Source organism: Kogia breviceps, chromosome X (genome assembly GCF_026419965.1).
Source record: "Kogia breviceps isolate mKogBre1 chromosome X, mKogBre1 haplotype 1, whole genome shotgun sequence".
In the NCBI taxonomy this organism is placed as follows: Eukaryota; Metazoa; Chordata; class Mammalia; order Artiodactyla; family Physeteridae; genus Kogia; species Kogia breviceps.
In genome coordinates, this window is record NC_081330.1 from 119,303,106 (window position 1) to 119,325,067 (window position 21,962).

Genomic DNA, 21,962 nt, shown 5'->3' on the forward strand with positions numbered 1-21,962 from the left:
CCTGCACGTGCTGATTGGCACTTTGTATGCAGAATGCCCCCCGCTTGGCTTGAGGCCCCAGATGAGATGGAGGACTAGGAACTGTTCTAATTGCAGAGGCGAGTCTGAATCTTCCTCCCGAAACTAGAAGCAGAAAACCAGCTGAGTCATCGATGAGTGTGGCTGTAATTACTTTTATTTGTATCTAATTGTTGCCATATTTAAATGGCAGTCATGAGCCCAATGGAATAACCCAGCCTAACTAACAGCCTTTTCAAAATAAGATCCGATGAAGTCACAGTGTGCGCTCCAAGAAGACTCCTGCCCTGCTAGCCTGCTTAACATTGGGATTTCATTTTTAATCCTTTAAATTTGATGTGGCGCACTGAGAAATGAAAGCGCCGGATAGTCCAGAACAAAGATAATGGGTAAGGATGCAGGTTATCTCTTCCCCGACCCAGAGGCCAAGGGGTGAGAATCCATCCACGGGAAGAAAGCAGGCGTGAGCTTTGCCGCAGGGAGGTCGGCGCTGAGGGAACCGCTTTCAGGCCTGGTCTCAGGCCCCACCGGGAGCCTCTCAGAGCTGCCTCCGCAGTCGTGGGCGGGCCTGCGGCTCCCGAGGCAGAAGCAGAACTGCTGGCCCTGCCCCAGTGCTTCCCTCGCGGAGGCCGGAATAAATCCAGCCTCGGGGAGGAGGTGGGAAGGAGGTGATAGCCCTCCTGCTTCAGCAAAGGCTCCCGGCTCAGAGGCAGTCATCGCCCCAAATTAGGCTAAAGCGCCGTGCTGAGAACAGGCAAAGTGGAAAGCGATTGGAAAGGAAGGTGGAAATACCATAGTCGCTGAGACCCCTCCACAAACGTGGGTTCCGGCCTTCCCTCCTTCCAGGGCTCCAGAGCCTTGCCCTGCGCTGTGTTGTGTTCTCGTGGCGGCTGCACCGCAGGGGAGTGACTGCCACTGTCCACGGCACCGCAGGAGGGAAGCGGCCACTGTGGCCGTGGTCTCCGTGGGCTGCGGCGCCCGGGGAGTCGCCTCCTCCAGGTCCGGGGCCTCCCCCAGCCCTCCAGCAGCAGTGCCTGCTGACCCCACTGCCGGGCGCACTCCCAGGGTTTCCCACATCTGCACTCGGGGTGCGCACCTGTGCCCCGCTGCTCAGATGAGGCTGAGGGCGCTCGCGGCGTGTCAGAGACTAGAGCAGCCGGTGTGGCGTGGGGATTCGCAGCCCCCCCCAGACCCCGCCCCCTGACCTGCTCGGCCTCTCCGTTGGGTCGGGGGCCTCTGATGCTGTACTACCTCTTGGGGGCTGGAAGAGTGCACGGAAGGAGCTTAGTAAACGAACCGGGGCAGGAAGGAGTGAACCCAGCTGGTGGCGGTGACTAGTGTTTACGGAGCTGCCCTCTCGGTGACCAGCACTGCCGTGGGGTGCCGGCTGTGAGGCTTCTGAAGGCCGCGCCTTTTCTGTCTTGCAGAGGTCCAGCACCCCATCCTCCCCCACGGGCACGTCATCGTCAGACTCAGGTGGGCATCACATCGGCTGGGGGGAGCGGCAGGGCCAGTGGCTGCGCAGGAGAAGGCTGGACGGGGCCATCAACAGGGTCCCCGTGGGGTTCTACCAGAAGGTGTGGAAGATCCTTCAGAAGGTGAGCTTGGCCACTGTGCTGCATTCCACAGGCGCTGGTGCTCAGGCGTGCTGGCACCTACGGGTAGCAGGCGGCTGCAGAACAGGCGCATAACCCCCAACCTTAGGTGGCTCACGGCCTAGAGCAGGGTTTCTCCCCCTTCGGCACCACTGACATTTGGGGCTGGGTAATTCTCGCTTCCAGGGCTGCCCTGTGCATCGTGGGATGTTAAGCGACATCCCCGGTCTCCACCCGCTAGATGCTGGTAGCACCCCCTCCCCCAGTGCGACAACCAAAATGTCCCCAGACGTTGCCGAGTGTCCCCTGGGTGGCAAACTGCCACTGGTTGAGAAACGCTGGCTGGAAACCCAACAAGATAAGGTGGCAGCCCAGGTTGTGGGGGGCCACCTTTGACGTATTTTCGGAACGCAGAAAAGTCAGAAGGTAGGCAGGAACCGGAGAAGGCAGGGAAAGCTCTGGGTGGAACGCCGTAACCCGGCTGAGCCAGAACAGCCGCAGGAGCCACACCCCTTGGTCCCTGCACCGCCTCCTGTCTCGCTCCCACATCAGCCTCAGAGTGTCCCGGCGTCTCCCTGGGCCCCGCCAGAGGGACTGTCTGCCTCCATTAGAAGCTTCTGTGCAAACCAAGAACCACAGGCAGGACCGAGTTTTTCCCTAAACTATTTTTGTTAGCTCATTTCACAGCAGAAGAGGTGAGGAGAGAAAAGGCATCCCTAAGACCCTGTACTGCAGCCCTTTCCCAAAGCCACAGCCCCCCCATTCGGCTGCGTTATGTCCCCTGTGAGGTCTTTCTCGTGGAGCCGGGCATGGAGAGGTCAGAGGGGTCCCTGTCCTCACAGCTGAACTCCGGCCCCCACGTGGGGGCAGGGCCCAAAGAGGCCTCGTGTCAGGAGGAAGGAGCATTTGCTGCCGCTGCATCCTCAGCCCACCGGGGCCGGAGGAGGCGCAGCTGCTGTCTCCAGGGCACAGGGAGTCAGGAGGCAGCCCGTGAGCCCAGAACTGTTCCTGGGGCCGGGCTTCCACCGGCTCCATACCAAGACGCTTTTATTATGAAAAAGCAGCATTTTGTATTGAGCCAGCGCTGGTTATTTATATACATGGGTGTGCATGTGCGTGCATGTGCTCTAGTCTTTTGTGATTGGTGCTTATTATAGAAATCTCAAAAATAGATGCCTGCAAAGGCATAGAAGTATCACTTCGCCAGCAGGAGACATGCACATCTCCCTTTATCTGGCACCAAAGGGGGCCTCTCAGCCGCCAGGGCCGGGTTGCCGAGTGAAACTCGGAGCTCCCACAGAGGAGGACCCGGCAGCTCCCTGGGGCATTGTTCGGGTGAGATCTGAACGATGCGTGCTGGTTCCCTAGAATTGTTCCATCGAAAAACACAGCCTGTGGGCAGTGAGAACAAGCCCTCTAAAAATAACTCCGACAGTCTGGCGTGTTCCAGTCCTCGTGCTGGCTTCCAGGGCAGAGCGACTTGAGTGTGTGCGCGCCGTTTTTAATCATGTTCTGGAATCTGACAAATGTGAAATGTGTGTTCTGCCTCCAGTGCCACGGTCTGTCCATCGACGGTTACGTGCTCCCATCCTCGACGACGCGAGAGGTAGGATGGGAAAAACCCGAACGCCGTGAGTTTTCACCAAGCGCTTTATTTCTTGGACTCTGACCACTCACCCTTCTTTCAAGCTTGTTACATACAGACAGGGCATTGGTACATCCAATCTTTCTAGACACTTAACCCTCAAGTTTTGCAAAGTTTTTTTTCCCCACATGTTAGCCTCATCTTTTCTCTTTCCCCTCAGAAACAGCACGTCTGGACTATCGACACCTTTAGATTTGTTTTTGAAAACTCTCTTAAGAGCAAAGTTGCGTGCCATGCTCATTGGACCCACGGCAGAGAACAGTTACCTTCCCTGGTTTCTTTCCCCCATTCATTCTTTTAAAAAACTGATCTTTTAGTTTTTACACCACCCAAGGCACCGTGCTATGCACCACAAGGAATAATGAAGAAAGAGCAATAAGAAATGGCCTGGCCCTGGAAGTCGCAGTCCAGCGGGATAGGTGACTAATGCTAGGACAAGGCTGACTGACGCCCAGGGCAGAGCTTTCAGCTTCCTGCTCCAGAGGAGTCCTGTGGGCAGAATTAGCAAAGTGGCCAGAAAGGAGGCAGCATTTACGCTGAGCCACTGGGTGCTGTGGGCAGCGTGGGTGACAGGACTGTTCACTCGTGACCCCCTGCTGGTCCCTTTGGCAGATGACCCCGCAGGAGATCAAGTTTGCCGTCCACGTTGAGTCGGTGCTGAACCGGGTGCCGCAGCCTGAGTACCGGCAGCTGCTGGTGGAGGCCATCATGGTGCTGGCGCTGCTCTCGGACACGGAGGTGAACAGCATCGGGGGCATCATCCACGTGGACCAGATCGTGCACACGGCCAGCCAGCTGTTCCTGCAGGACCAGGTGGGTGCGCCCAGAGCCCAGGGTGGGGACCGAGGCAGGCAGCCGGGTTGGCTGGCATTTATCTCTGTCGAGGCAGGAGATCCTGTGACCAGTAGGAAAGAATATTCTTGAAAAAAGATAATGTCATCGCAGATGGTGGGAAAATGTCAACCATTTGGTTTGAAAATGGCACAGTGGCCAACTGGGAGACCTAAAGACCTTTGGAGATGGACAGGCCCGTTTCAGCATAGGTTCTAGTGCCAGCACCAGCCTCGTGACATGTCTGGCCCCAGGTAAACCAACCACTTAGCCTGCACCAAAGTCGAGCTAGAAGAAGCCGTCCTCTCATCCTGGAATCAGTGATGTGCTGCCAACTCGGGCGGGTGGGGACACGGTGCCCAGAGCAGAGGCCATCTGTCCCCCTGTTAGGCTGGGAGCGCCAGCTCTGCTCACGTGTTGCCTCTGCCCTTTCCTGCTGCAGATGTCGATCGGTGCCACGGACACGCTGGAGAAGGACCAAGCCACGGGCATTTGCCACTTCTTTTACGACAGTGCTCCCAGCGGGGCTTATGGGACAATGACCTACCTAACGAAGGCAGTGGCTTCTCATTTGCAGGAACTGCTGCCCAATTCAGGCTGCCAGATGCAATAGGGCCTTGGCACTCTGTCACTTTCTCATGGGAACTTTCTTGTGTTCCCCAAGATCCCCTGTGCTGTCACAAAAGCATTTCCCATCAGAAGCACTGGCAGGGAGGAGATGGCAGCGACACACCTGAAAGCAGTATACGTCCAAGCCGCAGAATCCTGTGCCCACTCCGAGGAGCGCCCTGGAATCATCGTCTTAAACTTTCCAGCAAAGTCAATGTGTCACGGTATTTGGTCTCCTGGAGTCTGAGGAGGTATCGGAAATGAGTGCAGAGTGAAGTGAGAAGGCAGCTTAAATTGGCTTTCGCAGAGTTACCGAACAGGTTCAATGAGCTAGTAACACATCTTCAAGATGGAAAGATACTTCCAGCAGCTGCGGACCTTGACGAGGGGCACACCTTGACAGGGTACAGTCTGTCTGTCTGTGGGTCAAAATGTTTAGCAAATAGAACAACTTATTCTGCAGAGGTTTGGTTTTCTTGTGCCTTGCTTTCCTTCTTGGCCTGTTGCTGTCTTATTGGCATAGCTACCTTTGCATGACAATTCTCTTTCACCAAGATTTAGAAAATTGCTCCCACTTAACTTTGGCTCATGGTCTTCAAGGATTTTATCTTGGCCACCCGTGAGTTAGGGATTTCTCCTGCCTTATGAAAAAATCCCACATCATCTTCCAGAATCTAACCCCCCCCCCCCAAAAAAAAAAAAAAGAAAAAAGGCAGAGGAGTAGCCAACTCTTCTTATAGCTGAGCCAACTGTTGTTCTGGGGCTGGCATAGGCAGGGAGTCCCTCTGGAAGGCTTGTGCCCCCGCCCCTCTTAGGGGATGATGGCTGGCAGGGAGCGGGACGTCCGCCGTGTTCTGGGGGAGCCACGTGATGAGCCGGCAGCACCGGACGCCGCAGAAGCGTGCGCTGTGCTTAGAGACAATGCTTCCCTCTGCGGCAGAGCCAGGCTGGGGCCTCAGGCCCTTCTCAGGGCAGCACTTTTGCCTTAAGGCTTTCGGGTGGGGTGTGGCTGGAGGCCTTGATTGCAGAGCAGTGAGGACAGATCCTGATGGGGCAGGGCCTCGCCACTCTTTCTTTGCCAAAAGGTCCTGATGGATGGACTTTCTCTCCAGGTGTGTTAACGGAGATGGGGGGTGGGCACGACACACAGCAGGGAAAACCGGTTCTGTGAATAATGGACTCTGAAGGGCAGTCACCGGGTTGAGGGTGGTGGCTTAGATTGGCGATGACTCTGCCTCTGAAATGGAAACTTGGCCAGTGGATCTTTGCATGGAAGTTTGCGTGAAGGTGGAGAAAGCCGACGCTCAGGCTGCTTTGAGAGGACAGCAAGGTGCCCGGTGCCCCTCCCTCAGAGTCTAGATGCAGCACTGACCAGTGTTCTTTTCTTTTTTCTTTTTTTTTTTTTTGCGGTACGCGGGCCTCTCGCTGCTGCGGCCTCTCCCGTAGCGGAGCACAGGCTCCGGACGCGCAGGCTCGGCGGCCACGGCTCACGGGCCCAGCCGCTCCGCGGCACGTGGGATCCTCCTGGACCGGGGCACGAACCCGCGTCCCCTGCATCGGCAGGCGGACTCTCCACCGCTGCGCCACCAGGGAAGCCCTGACCAGTATTCTTGAAGCAGAGGCAAGGCAGGGAGGGTTCCTGCTAAAGAGCCTCGCTTCAGTGCAAGCCAAACACTTTGTAGTTGCCCCCGGGGGAGAGAGTCTAGAACACGAGTCTTGGCTCACTTACCCACTCGGTGGTGCACAGGACATCAATGCCTTAGCCTCATATTTGTTTGAAACCATGATATTTCCCTTGCTGAGGTACAGAGTAGTTACATAAAGAAAAGTGCCCCAAATCTCCCTCAATTTCTGCTCCAGTGGACTGCCGCACCCCCCCTTCCTACTACTGTCGGTATGTCAAACCTTTCTCCTCCGATTACTAGATGGTTCCTTCCGCCATTCATCGGCACGTGTGAGATGTGAACAGATGACCCGGCTTTAGCGGGGGGTGGGGGGGTGGGGGGGCGGCGTGACGGAGCTGGACGAGGGCCGGCCCCGAGCCCTGCCAGCAGCATGGCAGATCCCAGAGACGGTGTGGGTGGCCTGGCGCCGTGCCCCCTGAGCCCCCCGCAGTGCCCGGAGCCTTCCTGTTTGTGCCCCGTCTTCCCTGGGGAGCCTGTTTGCTCTCATTTGCCTCGGCGGGTCCAGGGACGTCACAGCCACCCACGTTTCATAGTCGCATTTTCATGGCCTTTATTTCTGGTGTCTTTAAGACACGCTTGACATAAACAAACAAGGCTCATGTCATTCACCAGAAAGACTCCCTGGTGGATCATTTCAAACACAGAGAATGTAAGAAAGGTACAAGCCGCTAAAGGCACAGTTGCTTCTTGGGCAAAAGCTCGAGAAGACTTACAGCCCTCCAGAATGAGCCAGGTGCTAATTTCAAACGATCGCCTGCCTGCGGATGACGCGCAAAGCCGCAGATGCTGTGTTTGGGCTCATCAGCCGAGACGCGGGCGGCCAGGAGAAGAGCCATAATAAGCAATTCAACTGAGCTTTCGATTCACTCTTTTGAAACCTCTTTCAAATGAAATCCTGAAATAGTACCACATTTCCACAGGCATCAAGCTGTCAGCTTCAAAGAAGAACAGGCTTCTGAGGCTTGATCCCTTTCACAAGCAGCTGAGGCCCACATCACCAAGAAGAGGAACAGATGTTCGAGGGGGATGGGAGAGGCCTGTCCTGCCACCATCCTGGCCTCTGCGGATGGGCCCAGGTTTCCATACCAGGGGCCCCTGGCACCTTGGGGCTGGGCAGCAACAAAGACCCAACAGAGCCAAAAATAAATACATAAATACATAAATTTTATATGGAAAAAGAAGAACTTGAATGTCAAAGAAAGCACTTCTGGATTTTGCAGGGCCTCGGGGTTAAAATACTGATGATGATTGTATTGCAGCTGTGCAGAAATAAAAGAGAGCTCTGTTTAAGAGGGTGCCGGGCCACAGAGCATTTTCATTTCATTTCTTGGTAAGCCCTTTTCTGCACCTAAGTAACAAAACTAATCAACTTGAATTCCAGTCACAGGAAGCCAGATATGCGCAGTAGCTACCCAGACTGGGCTGGCGGAGCCGGGAGGCTGTCCGGTCAAGCCAGCATCTCCCCAGGGACATCAGTCCGGAGGTCAGAGCGTCTGCAACTCTCCTGAGGTGCGGCGGATAAAAGGAGAGATCGTTACGCAATAGCTGCCTGGATAGAGAGGCTATAAATGCTCCTTATGTAAAAAAAGAAAGAAAAAAGACCAGAAGATCAGGAGGCAAGAGAAACAAGTTTGTCAGTTGATTGATGCCATCTATTTCTGGACAAGAAGACAGGTGGCTCGGCCTCCCTTGATGTAAATTACAGCAGAGCATCTCTCAGTTCTGTTGACTTGCACGGGAGTCTGGCAAATCGCTTTTGTCTTCCCTGCTTCCTTGTTGTCAAAAGGTACAAAAGCCTCCCACCCCCTCCCTTGGTGCCATCATCTTTCAAGGTGACTCTTATGCTTTTGAAGTCCCTGCCATCTGTTCTGTACAGCTCTGCACTTCGCATGTTCCCAGAATGCCTTCTGTTCTCCCGGACTTGGCCACTGATAACTGCTTGTGAGGGGAAGGTAAAGCCACACTGCCACCTTCTTAGAGCCCAGTGTCCCCTTCTTCCCTCAAAGCCATTTAGGAGAAGCCGTATCCTTAAGTTACCAAGAGAATTCTCTGAGGAACAAAACCACCTGAAACCGCAAGAGAGACTATTCTCAAGCCTAATGCACACAGTGTTTAATAGTTTGGGAGAGGGAAAAATTCCATCAGAAAACAACTGTGTATGTTTTTAAGGAACATATGTGCAGTTTTGGCAAAAATGCCCTCTTAGAAGGACTGGAATCATTGGAACCATTGAACTCTGAAGTCACATGATTCCTCCCTCTGTCTTGTTGCAGTATGTCAGCTCTTCTGAAAAATGAATTGCTCAAGAAGGCACTTACTGGGGGCCTATTACAGTATTACCCAGGCGTCACTCGGCCCACAGAATACGGACCAGCGCGGCAGGATGAAGACACGCCTGTCTCGTTTGAGAAGACCTCTAAGGAGGCACGTCGTCCGGCGTCCCATGGAAGCGTCCCTAGCACTGCTCCACCAGGACAGCCATGTGTCGGCCCCCTCAGTCCTGAGCGTCCCTGACCCGTCTCAGCGGGGTGGCCGCCAGACGCCTCCAGCTGGTGGGCTAAGGGTGTGGCCCCAAGCTACTTCTGAAACGGGCACGGGGCAATGGTTATGCCTTCCATTTCTCCTTTTTCAAAGACCTTTCCCGATACAAGCCCAGGATAGAATTGCCGAGGAGAATTCATACTCACTGGCTCTATTCTCTCATGGCCTCTGTGTCACCTTTCACCACTGTGTCAGCATTTTTAGTTGCAAATTACAGACAGCAACTCTAGCTGGGTAGGAAACACGTTTCTTAAAGAATATTGGATAAGTCACATGATCGCCAGACTTGGCGACTCCCCAGCCAAGAACAAGGCCCCAGGTCACCGGGCTCACACCCTGGATCTTACACCACAGATGCCCCCGACGCTGACCAATGTCACTAGGACCACCACCTCCTCTCTTTCAGAAACTATTTTAAATATAGAAGCTGCCACCTGTCAGCAGAGTAGGTTTCATCCCGTCACTAGCTGTCAAGTCAGACTGGCAGGTGTGTTCCATCAGCTGGGGCGGGGTTGTCAGCTGAGAGGGAGGTTGGAAAAACCAGTATCTGAGACTTCCTCCTCCTCAAGTGGAGGTGGGGCCGGCTTCATAACATGGGGGACCACCCCCCCAGACCCAGAAAGGGCGTTCTGATGCTGAGCATCTAAAACTAAGCGTCCACTACAGCCAGGACCCTTGGCTTGTATTCCTCTGTCCAGAGAAGCAGGACATGTGCTCTCCTGGGGTCTGCCCTTTGGCGAGGCTTGGTCGGCGGGAGTGAAGAGGGCGTGCACAGCAGGTGGCTAGTGCCCCCTCTGGGCTCAAGCTGGACCAATCACAGCTGCTCTCTGCCTGTAGAAATGTTTCTAAGTCATAGGGGCTGGGTCGCTGCTGCTACCCGGCCTGCACAGCAGACCACCTCCTGCCACTCAGCTTCCAAGGAGCTGTTGCAAAGCTCCCGGCGTACCAGCCCAGCCCTGGTAGCCTTTTCCTGGACCCTCTGAGTGACAGCCCATCTGGGACAAGACGCAAATGATTGTCTCATCTTTCCTTCTAAGTCTTTAGCCAGCTGGGGGATTTAAAAATAAAGAGTTGGAACTGATTCGAAGTGTAAGCCTGTGTCCTGACAGTGTGAATAAATTCCCCCAGCTGTCACCGAGGTTCCATCCCTGAATTCTCACAAGCATCCGAGCCACTGTCTCCTGAGCTCCAGAGAGCCCAGCCGCGGGGGCGAGTCGGCCTCTGGCGCTCCCCACCCCCCCTCCCTCCGTGGCAGCTCCGCCGAAGTGCTCTCCCCCTCATTAACCACCGAGTTCCATCTGGAGTGAAAAACGGCCCAGCAGGCGCCGAGGCGGTCTCTGTGCCGGAGATGAAGTCGGGCTTGGCGGCCCTGGCGGTGCAGAGCACTGGAGCCTGAGCTGACCTTGCAGCCCGAGTTTCCAGAAAGGTCTCTGGGCTTTTCATTCCCTAAAGCAGCGAGCTAACGTGTGCTACGGTGATCACGCACACACACACACACACACACACACGTTTCTGTCCCCAAGTCCCCTGAGACCAGAGATGGCTTTTGTGCCGTCAGCACACATTTACGCAGCTGGCGCTGTGCTCAGCAGGCTGGGACACAGCAGCGCACGCCTAGTATAGGCAAGAGATAAAATAAGCAGGTCAACAGGGGGAGGGGGCTCAAATCAAGAGCCCAGAGCAAAGGGTTCACTCTGAGCACGGGGCCAGTGGAGAATCTGCAGAGTAAATTCACTAGCCCTCCACCAGGACCGCCCTGTTTTCTCAACGATGACGACACAGGAAGAAAAACAGAGGGCAGCCCCAAACCCTCCCCTGGGTGCGATGGGCCTCCCTCTCCGAGCAGGTCAAGGATGAGTAAGATACCCACCTGCAAAACGTTCTGGGTGACGGGGCAGGAGCTTCTCAATAATGTACTGGACCTCGGCCTATAGCTGTCTGAACCCAGTGTGGGGGAGGGGGGAGGGGGTGGGGTGCAGGGGAGGGCACGGGGCCAAGCCCATCTCCCTATCTCCATGTAACTCGGCCAAAGGGGCTGAGAAGCCAACTCCCAAGTCCTCCTTCCTCTCCTGGCCCAGATGATAAATGAATGAGCAATTAGATGCATAATGTGTCAGAGGATGACAAGAGGCTGGACAAGATTAAAGCAGACAAAGAGGGCAGGGAGGCCTGGGGGCGGTGGGGACTGTCATATGAGATGAGTAGACAAGACCCCTGATAAGGCAGGATTTGATCAGAGACCTGGAGGAAGTGAGGGCCTGAACTGAGGGGAAACTAAGGGGAAAAATGTGCCAGATCGAGGGAACAACCAGTGCAAAGGCCCCGAGGCAGGCATGCACCTAACATGTCTGGAACAGGAAGGAGGCAAGAGGGTGCACACTGGCGCCATCAAGGGAAGGAGTGTAGACCTTGGCTTTTGCCCCCAAATCACTGGGGGGCGGGGGGGTTGGGACAGAGGAATGCCAACCCTTCCAGAGATTTGCTCCACAGGGAAGCAGGGGCAGAGGAGAGAAGGGTTCATTTCACAGCAGGTTTGGAGAGACTGTGTCTCTGGGAGGGTGAGACGAAAGGGGCAAGTGCCCAAGATGATTTAACTTCCTTCTACCCCACTTGAGAAGCAGACAAGCTCCTCCTGGAGCTGGAAAATGGAGGTGATCAAATGACTGAATGACAGAGGAAAACTATTCCTGTTCCCTTCCTCAACCCTCCTCTCCCTCTCAGGCCTAAAACCCCGTGTGGTCCTTAGATCATTTTCAAGCAAACATATGCGTGCACCCAGCCATCGGCCGGCCGCCGCCTGCCACACTTCCTGTGCCAGGGCTGCAAGTCCTGTGCAGAGCGAGGGGCCGCAAAGGGAACGGTGGCTGCACGTGGTCCCCAGGGCTCCGCCCAGGCTTGCAGTCTCCTGCTGTCCCTGCCCATGCAGAAGTTTCTCTCCGTCCCCAACCCAGGGAACATCAGACCTCTTCTCTGCCATCCACAAGTGCCCAGCTGCCTTTCAAGTCGGGCCTTAGAAAGCACGAGGAAGAATGGGGTGGCTGAGGCCTTCTAGGCTCTAAAGGCTTCGTATTCTGCAAGCCATTCAAAGGCTGCTTCCTCTGCACTTTAAATAGCTGCGCTGTGCTGAGTTTTAAATTTGACACATTTCTTTTTCTGAAGCTAAAAAAGGCACAATGGAGAAAGCAAGCAAGCAAGCAAGAAATGTATTGAGTCATCCTCGGGAGGAAGAGAGCTGCTCCGGCTCAGAGGCCATGGTCAGGGGAACGGTGGTGGGAATAGGTGAGGCCAACAGGATTGGCTCTGAGTCCTCTCGGGAATAGGCGAGACTCTGGTGGGTCTTAACAGCTGGTAACCCCCAGGTATGTTGGAAAGATAGAGGAAGGCGGCAGACATTTAAACTGAACATCTGGTCGAGTAGCACATTCCTCAGACATTGGAAAAGAACACACTTTCACCCCCATACATTTGCTTAGTTAGATGACCATTCTTAGCACCAGGATTTTACAGATGGGGAAACGGAGGCTCAAGAGGCTTGTGAATTTCATAAATTCTCCCGTGTTAGATCAGGACTAAAGCCTGTGTTTCAAGACTCCATGCTTACCTAGATCTGGGCAAAGAATACTGCATTTCATTTACAAATTTACCTCAGAAGACAGCCTCTCATTTTCTTGGATTACACAAGACTTGGACGGCAGATATGGAGACAACTATTGCAGGGGATGCGTTCCAGCCTACTTAAGAACCAGACGCGCCGTACAGGCAGGCGCCACGCCTCGGGTGGGCACAGAGCTCGGGGCTAGGCTAACAGTGCTCTGAGCGTGGCCCTCAGCCGGCCCCTAGGTGGCCCTTAGCTCCCCAGCTAAAGCCGGGAGGCCATGTCCTGCTCCACTTTCTCTAAGGGTCCATTTCAATTTAGAAGAAGTGTGGTTAGTGCTTTGGAAACTGCAAAGCTCTTAACCAGAGTATCTGTTTTAATTTTTTTTTTTTTTTTTTTTTTTTTTTGCGGTACGCGGACCCCTCACCGCTGTGGCCTCTCCCGTTGCGGAGCACAGGCTCCGGACGCGCAGGCTCAGCGGCCACGGCTCACGGACCCAGCCGCTCCGCGGCACGTGGGATCTTCCCGGACCGGGGCACGAACCCGTGTTCCCCGCATCAGCAGGCGGACTCTCAACCACTGCGCCACCAGGGAAGCCCCAGAGTATCTGTTTTAATGTGGACCCCGCCACCCTAGAGACCTTGACCAGACGGTGAGCCTCTGACACAATTGGAAGCAAGGCAGAGGCAGCGGTTGCCTTAAGGCATCGAACCTGGCTTTGACCGCTTCCTGGGCCCCCAGCCCTTCCTTCCCCAGTCACTCTGGGGTCAGCCGGGCAAGAAGGCAGATCCCCACATTGCTGCTGGGAGCTGGGTACCCTTGGATTGTACATAGTCCCTTGGTGCCTCAGTTTTCTCCTCTGTGAGATGAGATGGGGATTATATAAACCGTCCTCACTGGAGGTTCCAGAGATTAACAGGATAATGTGTGTAATAATAATCATAATAACGTATATATACTAATGTCATGATAATGTGTGTAAGCCACTGGCACGTGGCAAAGGCTAAGTAGACAGTGGCTGCAGTCACCTTCCCCCATGGCGCCTCCCACCTAGGTCTGCAGACTCCAATCCCCATGGGAGGCAGCCCAGGTGCTTTTGAATGTGGGCTGTGGATCCAGACAGGCTGCTTTTTAGCCGCATACCCACGGACAGCAAGTCCTTCCTCTGAGCCGCGTTTCCTCGTTTGTCAAGAGGGGATAATTAGAACTCTCCATTTAAGGATTTGGAGGACGATTAAAAACTAGATAATGGGAATAAAAAATTGTTTAAAAAAAGGTCCATCAGGACTGCAACCTGGCAAAGCTTGGGTTAAAAGCCCGATTCAGGTGTTAGTTACACTCTCTAGAGGCCAAGGTCACTGCCCTCTTCTCTGCCCTGAGCAGGGCTCTCTGCTGTGGACCAAGGACAAAGCAGGGCAGACAGAGGCAGGGGATGGCACTTTGGGGAGAAGGAGCAAAGAGTTTCAAAGCCCTATCTTCATCTTCAACCTCTGAATTCCTCCTTCCTCTTGGAACTTGTCACCAAGGGCCTGGTGTGACAAGAGAGGGCTGGCGCCTCCTCCCTTACTTGGGAGAAGTATTGCTGCTCTCGGAGAAGAGAGCATCTGGGATGGGCGCAGGCCAGGCAGCAGCTGAGGGGCAGAGCCAGGGAGCCAGCAGGACATGGCGTTGCTTTGCTGAGACCACAAGAGCTGCCTTGCTTGGGAATGGTTCAGAGCACTGCCCCTGAGCTGGCGCCTGCCTGCCTGCCGGGGGTCCACCTCCTCTGTGAAGTGGGGCCTGTGACAGCACCTCCATCTCATATGATTGTTACAAGGATTAAATGTATTAATTCTTAAAGTGCTTGGATATCACTTGGTGCCATAGTAAGTGCTAAGTAAATGTTTGCTTGAATTTTTTTGAAAAAATTAGATAGAATAAAACTCCTGGAACCTAGCAAACATTCAATGAATTCCTGTTTAAAAACAGCCCCCAAATGCCTTCTCTCCCCCACTGTCCTCACTCCAGCCAGTCTTCTGTTTCCTCTGAGAGACTCATGTTGCTGAAGTATTAGAGGAAAGAAACCTTGATGGTCATTGGCCATTCCCAGCCTTTTCAGGGGTGTTTGCCTTTCATAAGTCATGGTTTAGCCTCAGTGAAATCAATAACTTGTGGAATCTCAGCCTTTGAGCTAGACAGTGTGATGGGAAGCTAAAGGGGAAAGGAGAGGGGAGAGTAAAAGGCCCTCAACCTGCTCCCGTCATGTTTTTTACTTAACTATGGGCTGGCGCTGCCCGGGGCCGTGGCAGGGGGGCACGGGGAGGGGGCGGGCACACATGCTCTGAAGACCTGTCTCTTCCCAGAACTCTAAAAGGCAGGATGATACTAGTGGATAGATTCTTCAGTAATCTCTCAGGATACTTTCAGCTGTACATCATAGGCTACCCAGCTATCAGTGGCTTAAACAATAAAGATAATCATCATCTCATTTAACAAGGAGTCTGGAGCCAGGAGGTTGAAGGATTGGTTCAGTGGCTCAGTAATGTCATGAATGATCCATGCCCTTCCCATCTTCCTTCTCTATCATCCTCAAAATGTGTTGTTTCCTTCTCTCATGGTTGCAAGACAGCTGCCACAGCACCAAGCATCACACACTTAAAAGACAACCAGAAAGGGAGGGGCAGGGCTTTCTTCTTGAGTCTCTCTCTCTCTCCCTCAACCCATTCCAGGCAGGGAAATCTTTCCCAGAAGCCCTCTAATAGACTTTCCCATAATTCTGATTGGCCAGAACTGAGTCACATGCCTGTTTTAGACTGATCACTGGCAAAGACAATAAGGATTAACAGGAGAGCTTTAGAGCTACCATAGTTTTGAATATACAACTATTTGTGGCCCTGGGGGAAGAAGCCACCTTCTGAGACATCACCTGTCAAATACCTGACACAAAGTTTGGGTCCTATTAACAAGGAAGAGGAGGGATGGCTGCTGGATGGGCAACCTGGAGCTTGTCCTGAACACTTAATCCCCTGGGTCATTGTCTTGGCCTCTTTCATGTTTCTTGAAATTTCCTGTGCCTTGTCCAGGGCCCTTTGCAGCTGTAGGAAAGGTGTTGCTCACTAAATACTTCGGGTGCTTCTACTTGTTGCCATAACTGTAACCACCTCCCCCTGACTTCCGACCTCCCTACATGGTGGATTAAAGCAGAGAGACATAGACAAGATGAGACAAGCTACAATATAGGTGAAGGTGTTTGTTAGAAAAAAGCTACAAGAGAATCATGATTAAATGTTCCAGACTCACCAGTTAAAAGACAAATGTCAACAAATTAGGTTAATATGGAGAGATATGTACTGTTTACAAGCATATAAACATGAAAGGTTGAAAGGAAAAGGATGAAAGAGGACATGTCAGGCAAATGTTAACCAAAAGAGAGCTGGTATCACTGTGTTCATGTCAGGTAAAATAAACTTCAGGACAAAAAGCAGTATTAAGGATGAAAAAGGTGACTATGTGATGATAAAAAAGCAAATTCACCAAGAAGAGATTTCCATTTTAAACATGTATGTACCCAACAAAATAACTCCAAAATATATGAAGAAACCATCGACAGAACTACAAGAAGAAACCAATGAATCCATCTTCCTAGTGAGAGATTTCAACATACATCTTGACTACTAACAAGTTAGACAGAACAAAATATCGTCAAGGACGAAGAAGACCTGAATGACACAATTAACCTTGATCGAATGGACAGATAGAGAAGTCAACACAACATTTTGAGAATACACTCTGGGTTCTCCATGCACATGTAGAACAGTAAAATTTTGATTATATACTAAGCCATAGAGAAAAAATGTTTTAAAAAAGAGCAAAGCTGGAGGAATCACACTCCCTGACTTAAGACTATACTCAAAACTACAGTCATCAAAACAGTATGATACTGGCACGAAATCAAACACATAGGTCAATGGAACATAATAGAAAGCCCAGAAACCTACACACCTATAGTCAATTAATCTAGGACAAAGGAGGCAAGAATATACAATGCAGAAAAGACAGTCTCTTCACAAAGGGGTGTTGGGAAAACTGGACAGCATCATGTAAAAGAATGAAATTAGAACATTTTCTCACACCATGTACAAAAATGCACTCAAAGTGTATTAAAGACCTAAATGTAAGACCAAAAACCATAAAACTCCTAGAAGAAAACATAGACAGAACAGTCTGACATAAATTGTTTCAGTATCTTTTTCAATCTGTCTCCTAAAGCAAAAGAAACAAAAGCAAAAACAAATAAATGGGACCTAATTAAACTTAAAGGCTTTTGCACAGCAAGTGAAACCATCAACAAAATTAGACAACCTACTGAAGGAGAGAAAACATTTGCAAATGATATGACCAGTAAGAGGTTAATATCCAAAATATATAAACAGCTCATACAAGTGAATATCAGAAAAACAACCCAATCAAAAAATGGGCAGAAGGTCTGAAAAGACATTTTTCCAAGGAAGACATACAGGTGGCCAAAAGGCACATGAAAAGATGCTCAGCATCACTAATCATCAGAGAAATAGAAGTCAAAACCACAATGAGATATCACTTCACACCTGTGAGAATGGCTATCATCAAAAAGAACACAAATACAGGGAACTCTACTCAATACTCTGTAATAACCTATATGGGAAAAGAATCTGAAAAATAATAGATCTATGTATATGTATAACTGAATCACTTTGCCGTATACTTGAAACTAACACAACACTGTAAATCAACTATACTCCAATATAAAATTAAAAATTAAAAAAAACCCACACAAATAACAAATGTTGGCGAGGATATGGAGAAAAGGGACCCCTGGTACACTGTTGATGGGCATGTTAAGTTGGTGCAGCCACTGTGGAAAACCGTATGGATGTTCCTCAAAAAAACTAAAAACAGAACCACCCTACGATCCTGGTCATGTGGTCCCCACCCCATCCCATGCCCCATCCCACTCCTGGGTATATATCCAAAGAAAACGAAACATTAATTCAAAAAGATACATGTACCCCAATGTCCATAGAAGCATTGTTTACAATTGCCAAGATATGGAAGCAACCTAAGTGTCCATCAACAGATGAATGGATAAGAAGGTGTGGTATATATATAGACAATGGAACACTTCTCAGCCATAAAAAGAATGAAATTCTGCCGTTTGCAACAACATAGATGGAGCTAGAGAGCATTATGCTTAGTGAAATAAGTCAGACAGAGACAAATACTCTGTTATCACTTATATATGGAATCTAAAAAATAAATGTATATTTTTTAAAAACAGAAACAGACTCACAACTATAGAGAAGAAATTAGTGGTTATTAGTGGGGAGAGGGAAGGGGGAGGGACAGATGGGGTAAGGAATTAAGAGGCACCAACTACTACATATAAAAATAAGCTACAGGGATATATTGTACAGCACAGGAAATATAGCCAATATTTTATAATAACTACAAATGGACTATATTCTATAAAAATACTGAATCACTATGTTGCACACCTGAAACTAATATACTACTGTAAATCAAGTACACTTCAATAAAGAAAGAAATATGCAGACCACAATCCTTGACCTTTAAAAATGTAAATAACCCCAAGATATTTACAAATGTTTTAAAAATTGCTAAGTAACTCACAGGCTAAAGAGGAATTCATATGAAACTTTAAAATATCTCCAGAGGTGAATGAAAATGAAACTGGTGCATATCAAATCTTGTGAGATACAGAAAAAACAATGCTTTGAGTGAAATTTATAACCTTAAATACTTGTATTAGAAAAGTTGAGAACCTCAAGATTGATGACCTAGGTTTCCATTTTAAGAAATTAGAGAAAGAACAACAAAGATAATAAAATAAGCACAGATTACTGAAATAGAAAACAAAGATACAAAAGAGATCAACAAAGCCTTAGGTGACCTTTTTAGGAAAAGTAACAAAATAGGTAAACCTTCATCAAGTTTGCTCAAGAAAACAGAAGAAACAAAAAGTATTATGAATGAAAAGGGGGACATGACTACAGAAGGACTAGATGTTAATAAAAGAATACTAGCAAATTCAACAATATGGCAGCACTTTTCAAAGTGAGACAAGAAGTGTCGGTGATGCTTGTGGCACACTATTCACGACAGCAAATGCCTGCAAGGGCTTCACCTGTCTGCGGGTGGGAATATCTTCACCTGGCCAGATTTTCTGAGGGATTCAGAAAAAATGAAGCTCTGTGAGATAAAACGACATGGATGAATCTTAGCAATATAGCAGGATGATCAGAAAGATTACAAACAGCATGACACCCTTCTTATAAAATTAAACACACACACACACATTTTAGGAACATATACAGATGCATATGAAACCATAGAAAAGCAAAGGAGAGAAGAACAAAGCACACAGCCTTCTTTCACAAGATTCTGTTGGCTGGGGAGACAGGCATGAGATGGGATAAGGACCATGTGACCAGGTTGAAGTTAGTGTCAGGGTCCTGACTTTTGTTTGGGGTAGTGGCTTTGCATGTGCTTATTGTTAAAAGTAGCGAGCTAGGGACTTCCCTGGTGGCACTGTGGTTAAGAATGCACCTGCCAATGCAGGGGACAGGGGGTCAAGCCCTCATCTGGGAAGCTCCCACATACTGCGGAGCACTAAGCCCGTGTGCCACAACTACTGAGCCTGTATGCCTAGAGCCTGTACTCCTCAACAAGAGAAGCCACCGCAATGAGACGCCCGCACACCGCAACAAAGAGTAGCCCCCGCGCGCCGCAACTAGAGAAAGCCCGCGCACAGCAACGAAGACCCAACGCAGGCAAAAATAAAATTAAATAAATATATTTATTTTAAAAATAAAAAAAATTAAAATAGCGAGCTAAATAACTAAATAAATAGGAGCGGGTCATGCTGGACCAGTGATGAAGAGTAGGTTGAGTGGAGAAAAGAAAGAGGCAGAAAAGGTATTCAGCTCGCAATCATCATCATTATTCTTCCCCACAATCTAGGGGACAGACAGAGCTAACACAGCTGAGCGGGGGTCTTCGCCTGGGCCACAGCTGTGGATCTGCTTCCTAGCTTCCCCCAGCTCAGCCCCGGCAGCTGACACCTCTCGTGCCATGTGGAGGAGACAGGGAGACGGGGAAAGTGAGCCGCTGTAGGGTGGAACTTCGAGCAGCTGAGGTCAGCTCTTCATTCTGACAGGAACCAGCAACCGTTGAGGATTATGTCTTGACCCTCCCTGATACAAAACTACCAAAGAGGAGAGGATTGCTGAGATGGCACGGTTAGCCTGAACGCAAAAGGACCAGATGACAGGCCACAGAGACCTTGGAAACATCATTCAGGTGTCTCCCAAAGTCAAGGGCCACTCGCTGCTGCAGGTGCCTGAGGGTAGCGGGTTATGACCTCCTAGACAGGGGCTCCATCAACCTAGGGCAATTCAGGGGAAAGTAGTGCAGCTGTGAGTACTTCGTGACGGAGCGGGGTGGCGCTGCACCCCTGACCGGGATGTGGGCGGCCACCGCAGCTTGCCTCTGCCTCTTGTGCCAGGCGCTCGTGGCCGCACTTACTCTCATTCTGCAGGAGAAACAGAAGCTCCAAATACACAAGTCATTTTTCTCCCCAGCGTTTCAGAGCCCCTTCTGCTCCTGGCAGAAGGACAGAGGGGCAGAAGTTGTGCGACTTCAAAGGCCGGGTAGGGTTGCTAAAGTTACCAAATAAAAGCACAGGATGGCCAGTTAAATTTGAACTCCAGGTAAACAGAGTCAATTGTTAGTACACGCATGTCCCGGCTAATATCTGGGACATGCTTATACTAAAAAATTGTTTGTTATCTGGAATTCAAATTCAACTGTGTTTTGTCTGGCAACCCTGAAGCCCGTGGTATCAGGCCGCTCTCTGCCACCATTGGCGACTCAAGAAACAGAGGCCAGGTGGTGTGAATTACGCAGAATGCCAGGCAGTGGAGGCAAATGCACCATGCGCAGTTGAAATGCACACGAATGCTTTCCCGCTTTGCAGGGGAGGGGAGCTACTGGTTTTGTCTGTGATCAAGGATGTAACAGTGGGCTCATCCCCACATGTGTGAAGCGATCCCCTTCCAAAGCAGAAGCTCCGGCGCCCGCACGAGCCAGCCGGGAGGCAGCCTCGGTTTCCCTCCACCTCGGCGCGAGGGAGCCCTGACTAAATCCTGTTTCTCCCCCGCCATCGATCACTCCAGACACTCCCGCTCCGACGCTCGTGCATCTCAACTCCAGCCTCTGCACAAAGGGGAAGCCCGAGACGCAGACACCGCACAAAGCTTTGCGGGCTTGGTGAGGGAGGTGCCCTCCTTGCCCACGTCCCCTCGAGAGCCGCCCGCGCACCTGATGTAACCAATGGCACCCGCGGCAAACCATTTCCGGTGCCCTTTGCCACGCCCCCCCAGAGGCATTTCAGCTTGTGGAGCAGCACGGTAGGGAGGGATGGAGTGTGCTCCGGAGGCTCACCGAGGCAGCCGTGAAGCGAGGCTAAAATTAAACCAGACTGAACATATTGTTCGCGGAAACCTTAGCAGAGCATGAGTCATGGTGGTGAAGTGCATCACACAGCCTCAGAATTCCCATTTATATTAGGTTTATTTGGGGTCTTTATGCTTTGGCTCAGGATCCCTTGCTCCTCTCCCCTCCACCGCCCCGCACTGATTCTCCCTCTTTGGGAGAAAGCCTCAAGCCTATGGTGGCTAAGGGTCCAGCTGGGCTGCCAGGAAGCAGAGCAGGGTGGGCGCCTGGCGGGTACCAAGGGAATCAGCTCACCAGCGCCAGAGGTGGATGCCCCGGGGCCACCAGGAAAGAAAAGGTGGGGAAATCTGGCCATTTCGACGAATGCTAGCATCTCAATTTTTTGTTTTTTAAGTGAAATTCGGTGAGAGGCAAGAGGTTGAAACTCCAGGTTAAAATGAACTTGCCAGGTCCTTGTGCAGTTTTTGGTTAACTCAGCCTCCAGACAGCTCAGCCCAGTGAGCACACGGTCACTGCCTCACAGCCGTCTCCACACACCACTTGCCAGCTGCATGACCTGGGGCAACTGGCTTCATCTCTCTGTGTCCATGAAATACAAGTGATGACAATAATATTTACCTATAGGGTGGCTGCGAAGATTACTGAGTTAATATGCGTGAAGTACTTAGCACTTGGCTCAAAGGAAATGCTAACGCGTGAGCTTTCATCACCATCGCTCCACCACGCCCCCCAGCAGCGGACAGACACTCGGTGGCACTGCCGGGCACTGGGGGAGCAGGGCCACACGTGCTTTACAGACAGCCACAGGCCAGAAACCTGGCAGAGGTAGGATTCACAGGCTGTGGGAGCCACAGGGCCTTCCCCTGCAACCTGTCTGGTCAAGTTGGTTGCGGGGGAGGAAATGCACCTCACGCACGTTAGCAGCCCGGTGCAGCAGAGCCATCTTCTGA

The 21,962-nt window shown here is 51.1% G+C and overlaps 1 protein-coding gene across 7 annotated transcripts in view; it reads left to right on the forward strand.

The window, feature by feature from the left end:
* The window catches only part of PHKA2 (phosphorylase kinase regulatory subunit alpha 2), a 63,281-nt gene extending 53,266 nt beyond the window's left edge, over window positions 1–10,015 (forward strand). For 4 of the 7 annotated variants that reach the window (XR_010838734.1, XM_059050775.2, XM_059050776.2 and 1 more), the window contains 4 exons: window positions 1,446–1,616; window positions 3,166–3,219; window positions 3,871–4,071; window positions 4,532–5,162. Coding sequence is in view for 6 of the 7 variants with exons in the window: in XM_059050775.2 (XP_058906758.1) it covers window positions 1,446–1,616; window positions 3,166–3,219; window positions 3,871–4,071; window positions 4,532–4,702 (597 nt within the window). In the remaining variant the exon portion in view is untranslated. Of the gene's footprint in view, window positions 1–1,445; window positions 1,617–3,165; window positions 3,220–3,870; window positions 4,072–4,531; window positions 5,163–8,656 lie in introns of those variants that run through there. The other 3 variants (XM_067024010.1, XM_067024011.1, XM_067024009.1) reach the window with 2 other exon arrangements.
* Window positions 10,016–21,962: the final 11,947 nt, after the last annotated feature.